General features: G+C 35.1%; 1 protein-coding gene across 1 annotated transcript; it reads right to left on the reverse strand.

Moving 5' to 3' along the window:
• Positions 1-2,570: 2,570 nt before the first annotated feature.
• Positions 2,571-7,473, reverse strand: LOC131661918 (protein SMAX1-LIKE 8-like). Its single transcript, XM_058931578.1, has 3 exons — positions 5,765-7,473; positions 5,134-5,377; positions 2,571-4,486 (listed from the first exon to the last, which is right to left on the reverse strand). The coding sequence occupies exons 1-3, from the start codon at positions 6,931-6,933 to the stop codon at positions 2,657-2,659; spliced, it is 3,243 nt and encodes a 1,080-aa protein (XP_058787561.1). The 5' UTR covers positions 6,934-7,473; the 3' UTR covers positions 2,571-2,656.
• Positions 7,474-7,681: the final 208 nt, after the last annotated feature.

Genomic DNA, 7,681 nt, shown 5'->3' on the forward strand with positions numbered 1-7,681 from the left:
GTAAATAACAATCTCATATGCTGTCGTATAATACAAAGTTAATGAATTGGGAACGACTTGATCTAGGTAGAGGCTATAATCTATATGAGGGATGAGCTATTTCCATTTCAAACATCATTGAGAAAGGCTCAAAACTAAAGCTACTTGCACCTCCATTGTTTCCTTTTATCTATTCTTAATGGAGTCCAACAATACGGCCCGAACCAAGATTAATTAAAATCTATTTAATTTAATATGATGAGCTTTTTCAATCTAGTTCCAATATATTTAAATATATTATTGGATTGATTTTTTAATAATTACTTTTTCTCATTTTTCAAAAAGTCGCATTATATTTCTTTTTATGAATGAAAAAAAGAAACAACAAAAAATTAAACTCAATTCTCATAGAGTATATTAAATAGATATTAACTAAATGAAAAAGACAATAGAAAATATTTTTAGTTTTTGATGAAGCAAAACTCATAATTTAACAAGGCAATTAACACTAGCATTCTCTTCTTATAAAGTGCGATAGATTTGATATAATCTAATAAAGGTGCATAAGGAGTGAATTTCTCTATACACTCAAATAGAATGAAAAACACTCTCTCAAAACTCAAAATACCTTTCGAATATATATATATATATATATATATATATATATATATATATATATATATATATATATATATATATATATATATATATATATATATATATATATATATATATATTCGGATGCACCCAAAAGAAATTTGAGATATTGATTAATTTGGATATGCATATTCCCGAACTCACCCCATGGAAAAGTTGAAATATTGGTTAATTCGGATATGCATATCTGAATTTACCAATATCCTAAATTTCTTTTGATTTTATTTTAAAAAAATATTTATTTATAATATAATTAAAGTGAGTTATTATTAATAAAAAATAACTTAAATACAAATTGTTATATATAGGAAATAAAAAGATTAAATAAAATTTTAATTTTGTAATAATTTATTTGTCACAATTTTTTTTTAAATTATAAAAGTAATTATATTTTTCAATGACTACAATATTATGATTTATAATTAATGAAATTATTATGATAAAAATATCCTGCTATTAATATTATAATTTTAATTTATATTAAATTTCTTTCTTTATTTAATCTTATATGAAAATAATGTGTTGATTTAAATTTTTAATAGGTTGATATTATTATTATGCCTTAATTATAATGGTATATATTTAATTATAAATTTTGATTAATACAATTAATTATACTATTAATTGATTCACTTTGATTTTAATTTTTTAACAAATATTGAGTTATTTCAGATATGAATATAAAAGAAACATTTTCCAAAAAAAAATTGACTTCGGAAATACACATGCGAACGCACCTTTTTCCCAAAAAAAAATGTGATTTCGGTGATGCATATCCGAAATATAGGGATATTTTGGAGTTTTTCTCATAGGTCCGTGAGAAGCCATATGGGTGCATAGAGAATTTTCCGCATAAGAATGAATAGAAGACACTCTTGTAAGAGACACCAAAATATTTACCCAAAAACTTAAGGTAACAAGTGTACGAGTCCTCTCGATAAAGTGTTCAACCTTCACTTTTCTAAGTAATGTAGAATTTCCAACTCACACTTGTACACAACAATCTTTCACTCAAGTGTGAGTCCATTCACTGTACTCCCCTTCAAGCAGAAGTTCTCCCTGAAAACTTTCGTTTAGAAGTGCTACCTTTAATACTTATGTAGACTTGAAATGACTTTTTGAATCGAAGAATAGGACTTTCTTAGCTGTGGGTGCACTTGTTGCACTTCCTCATTTAGGTTCTATCACGTAGATTTATTTAAATTGCAAACGGAATATCTATTAAGTTTTACTGTCTATCGAAATATTGGTATCAAAGCACGTGTTCCATTGCACCAACAACTCACATTCGATTCTTCAATATTTAGTTTCTCTTACGTCCAACTTACATTTCATTCATCTTTAGACATTGGTATAAACGAAAGAGACCCAAAGAGATAAGCTACGTACGAAGAACGGTTGCATGCATAATGTGGAAACATATTTCCATTATTATCAAGCTCTAATCCAACTGTTGACATGCAAATTTTCCATTCTCTTCTTTTAAACCTGCTCTATCTAAATCTTCAGTTCAGGTGAACTAAAGCTAGTGAATGTCGTAGGTTTAGGTTTCAAATTTCCTTTGAGAGAAAAGGATTTGACCAATACCATGATTTTTAAGAGCTTACTATTTTCCTTTCACTAGCATGAATTTACTGCAAAACTGAGAAGAAACATGAGAAAAGAGTGTAAACTACGGGAGAAAATGGCGTTTCAAACCAAAAATGAGTAATTTATCTTGGTTGACAGTTAGTACATGATTCGGTGAAACTTATTTTTTGTTTACATTGATATGCATCAGTTTATTGTATTCATCGATTACATCACGCAACAACTTACTTAAACAAAAAGACATTTGATTTAAATATGCAACGATAATCACTCAAAGCACTAGCTGCAAATAACATATTATACACAACTGAAACCTAGACAAAGAAACCCAAAAGAATAATAGCGACTGAAGAAGGCTAGAATTGTTTCCCTATATGGTACAGCTAAATTATACATTCAAATAGAAAATACAACAATCACCGAAAGGAATTTACTCTAAAATTATGCTTGATGGAAGGTGTACACTTAGAGCTTGCTCTGGACATGGGGCAAGTTTCACAATAGAACTAGCACTGAGGTTGTATTTTCTCTGGACTTCAGCGAATCCGCCGCACAGAACTTGCTCAACCCAATTCTCCACCTCCGTATCGCTGTCCGAGACATATGCGGCTGCAACCAATTGGTCTGTGACTTCTGTTTGGATTTGTAAGGCACACTCAGAACCAAGAATTTTGTTGAAGTTACTTCTGACCAATTTCAACAATCTATCCACAAGTGCATCAAAATCATATGGTTTAAACACGACTGTTTCATCAACTAGATTATACAAATCTTGCAACCAAAGGTTTTGGTTCTCAGTTGAGACATGTTCATAGTTTCCATCATCTGTTTGTTTCTGTTCGTCCTCTTCAGCTGGAAGATTCAAGTCTAAAAGCCAGTTTGATGTTGTATGTGGCCTTTTAGCCGTATCTGAGAGAAAATTGGGATCGTGAAGTTCATTGTCACCGATCAGTTTTCGTTTGTTCATGAAATTTAAATTAGGAATGATATCTATTGAATTGTTGGTTACACTGATGCTTTGGCTTCTGTTGTCTCTAACCACATGTTCAACTTTTATCGTAATAGCTACCCCTTTTTCCCTTAGTCTTTCCTCGGAATAGTAGGAAGGTCCCCTTGTGTGCATCAAACTATTTTCGTAACCTGAGAAAGAAAGCACGAATATTGCATTGTTTACACTAACTTCGCGCCCATGCGAATCTGTGATTTTTCCTGTCCTGATGGCTTGAGACAAACTAGTTTGAGCTACTATATCTGCTTTGTCAACATTTTCAATGAAAACAACAGACAAGGGTTTCTTGCAGCACTCGTCTACAATGAAATCAAGGTTAGTCTTCCCTCTAAATTTCACATTGCATCCTACCACTTCCTCGGAACATAGATCCACAAAAGTAAAGTTTTCCCGGCTTCCATACAGTAACTCAGCTAGAGAAACCGCAATTTTCTTTTTCCCATGCCAATCAGGTCCAACGAAATTCATCCATCTGTCTCCCCTCTGATTTGCTCCATGGTCTTTATGCCTTTTGGTTGAGCCACTGAATATTGTTCTGATAATAGCCCTTATGGCTTCATCTTGCCAGCTTACCTCCTTGGAAAGAGCTTCAAAAATAATTTTAGGATTTCTTGCATCAACTTGTCGACAATAGTCATAACTTAAGCAGGATGAAGATTGGGATGGATGCTTCACGATATTCTCTTCATCCAAATTAAAGCTTGAAAAAAATCGATTAGGGGTTTCCTTAGGAGGCTCCATTGTATATTGAACTTCGGGTTTCTTCAATTTATTGCTGGTGGGAGAGGAGCATATTCCTAAGCCAAGGTCCGTGGTTACTGAAGTCACGGATGTGGGAGACAGTTGACTACCATCGGACACACTTGAACCGGACATGTTGCAAGATCTTAGGTCACCTGTATCGAGATCTTTTACTTTCTGGAACATCTCAGTTAGTTTTGGAGTATTGTTTTCCTGTTTTTCCATGAAGAGAGCGGGAAAAGGACTTCTGGATTGTAATGTTGCCACTGATTGAACACCAACGGGTACATGAGAGTTGAGGTTGATGTGTTCAGTACGTGATTCGTCTACAATTTTGCTTCTGTGGTTGTCAATATCTTCGTTTTTGTTGTCAGCAGTACAATGAAACCCCACAACAATTGGACAAGTATTTTCCTCAGGGATTCGCTGATGCAGAACTTGGCATATGTTGTCCAAGTTAGTATGCGGCGTACAAGATTCACTACTATCCACCAAAACACCATCTTTGGTCTGCACTGAATGAAAGAAAAGTGGTCTTTTACACAAAAAATGAAAAGGTCTAAAGACGCGGTGAGAGAGAGAGAGAAAGAAAGCAAGTGAGGTATTAAAAGGAGAGTAAAAAAATCAAGATTGAAAAGGAACCGGAGATCGGGAATGGTATACTAAACAATCAATGAATTACAATTACTACGTAAAAATAAAACCAGGTTTCATTTATCATATAACTTGTCATGGCAAGACAAATAAAAAGAGCAAAAATCTTAAAGCCTTCAACTTGTTGAATTTAACTATTTAAGCACATGCGACTCGAGTGACCAGCAAGCAAATACAAGCAAGTCATCCCAAGAATTGCTCATCCTCAGTGTTTGATACAATTGTGCACATGCATGTTATAAGAGATAAAGGGAAAAAAACAATCAATGATTATAAAGCCCATTGAAAATAAATAATCACAGAGGAAGTAGGTCCACTTCCTCAATCAAGCTCCTTTAATCTTTTATTTTCAAGGGAAATAGCTTACCTTAAATATATTTTCTTTTAATTTAATCCATTTAAAGGTTGGTAAATAACCGCATCACTCATTCAGAATTGGCCTAATAATAATACAAATAATTTATACTGAAATTATTTAGTAGATTTAACTGAATTATACACACCTTAACATTCAATGGTTTTGCAGTGCCAAATTCTGTAGTCTTCAACCATTGAGGTAAGCTAGATGGGTATGAATCAGGAGCCGAAACAGAAAATCTTTCCTTCGAAGCAGCCAGGAATTCATTTTCACAGCTTTCACCATATTGATGAGAGTGAGGAACACAACCAAATGAGCCATTTAGTGGCCTTTTCAAATCAGACTGTGATGAAAAAAAGCCACCAAGTGGTACAAACGAATCCATTAAGCTGTAAACCAAACAAAAAAAACCTTGTCAAGAGAAAAACCATGTGAAACTAATAACTCTGTCAAAGATGCAAACTTCACACTCATCCCAGAAGTAATTTGACAGAAAAAATTTGTAAATGGTTCCATCATAAAAACATTCAGCAAATGATACACTAAAAACTAAAAAATCAAATTAGATACACAATGATTGATTAACTCATCACCTAAGCTTTAAATTTCGATATTATTTAAAAAATATAGGCTTGTCACAAAGTTATAAGACCAAAGATAAAGAAATGAATTTTATTTATTTAAAAAATAGTAGTAGAAATAAAATATTTGGAATCAAAACATAACAAAAGACATGAACATAAATAACTAAACACAAGGGATATATGATATACTACCTTGGTCTTGGACTATGATATGATTCAGAAGCCTTAACAGAAGTGATGGGAAGAATCTGCAAATCCCAATCTTTCTCCACAGAAGGAAACCTCCCCAGAAATTTCAAGTAACTCTCATAACTAGCAGCAGAACCAACCAACCAAAACTTATCATAATGAATCTTCAACAATTTCGCCAATTCCTCAACAACACTTTCTCCAAATCCACCATCACCATTCACCAAACCCTTCAACTCCCCGAAACTAACTATAACACCGGGTCCGACGCACTCCTCCGCCATAACAGCAATCTCCCTCAACCTCAAACCAACTATCTCCCCATCACCACTCTCCAATTCCTTCCCAATACAAATCACACGCAGCCCGGCGAGCTCGAGAGGCAAAACCCCCTCCCTTCTTTTCTCCATAGCCTCTATAAAGGCTCTCAGAGTATCATTACCACATGCACCGAGAAGCAGAGGATTCCTCCCTTTACTCCTCACAAGAATCTCCCCAATCCGCCGGAAATTATCCTCCTCATCACCAAAACCAGACAAAAACGGAAACCCAAACCCAAACCCCCGGCGAGGCTGCTCCGTCAGATTACATAAAAAAATCGGCGGACCGCGAGAACGGAAGAGATGCGGAAGAGGACGAAGTATAGCCAACTTAATCTCGGAGCTCCGAAAACCCGCTTCCGCGAAAACCCGACTAACAACCGGGTCATCAAGAATCGACAAAATCAAATGCTGCAACTCAACTTTCACAGAAGAAACCGAAAACGTTTGCTGATTCTGCAACTGCTGCTGCTGATGATAAAAATGAAAATTATCCGGATGCCGCCGCTGATTCGCCTGAGACCGTTTCACCGCCGCCATAAGCGAGTTGGAAACCGGCGGTTCATGATCAGGAGAAACATTACTATGCGAAGAAGGCGCTCTATCCAGCGACACCGATAAACAAAGATCAAGCGCTTTAAACTGCAACCTCGGCGAATACGCCGAGTTTCTCGAACGACAGCACGCGTCGCGGAGAATCGACGAAGACGGTAACGATAACAGTGCTGAAACTGCGTGAAGCGACGTCGTTTGAGCATGTCCGCGTCGTTTCGCTACCGCAACAGCTTCGTCTAGTGCCCGTCCCGCTTCCGGTGTTAAGCATTGCCTTGCCGCGGATACTGGTGTTGGCATGGTTGCTTTTCATAAAATGATGATTTTACTATTAAACAATAACAAAGAGGTTTATAGATTGGAAAAGGGGTTATGTGTAGTATAGTGGGGACTGGTAGTAGTATAATTTTGCAATTTGCAGAGGTTATAACTTATATAAATATTATAATAATCAACTGTGTAAAGTGGAGTACTAGTAAGGAGTGAGTGATGGAATATTATTTATATGATTAATTTGACTAATTAGACTAATTAGACATAATTGATGATTAAGTGGTTAATGAAGAAGGTTAATGAGGTGTGGGATATTGAAAATGGCGGGGCCTAGAAAACATATATTCGATTATTATTGTATAAAGAGAGGGTAATTTGTTTGATTAGAATCGTTAGATGTGGGAAGAGATTTGATTTGGGGTACATGATTGAAATTGAGGGAGATTTGTTTGTCGCTAGCTTGTCTTTGGTTTGCGATTGGGAGAAGGTGGAGTTGAGTATCAAAGAGGCTACGTACTCTTTTACTACTGCTACTCGTCGTCGTCTTCATCGTCATCATCATGTTTATGGTTGCTTTTATTTTATTTTTTCATCAGTGTGAGAAAGGGAGAGATGCTTCCTCCACTTACTTTTGGTGGGCCTAATACCACAGTCACACTCTGCTCACGTGTACCTATTTAGACATGGAGCATTTAGGAAGTCTTTCTCTTAAAGGAATTCATTTGTGGAATTTAGATACCAATCAATTTGATTAAAAACTATTGGGAAAAATTAC

The sequence above is a fragment of the Vicia villosa genome, linkage group LG3 (assembly GCF_029867415.1).
Source record: "Vicia villosa cultivar HV-30 ecotype Madison, WI linkage group LG3, Vvil1.0, whole genome shotgun sequence".
Taxonomy (NCBI): Eukaryota; Viridiplantae; Streptophyta; class Magnoliopsida; order Fabales; family Fabaceae; genus Vicia; species Vicia villosa.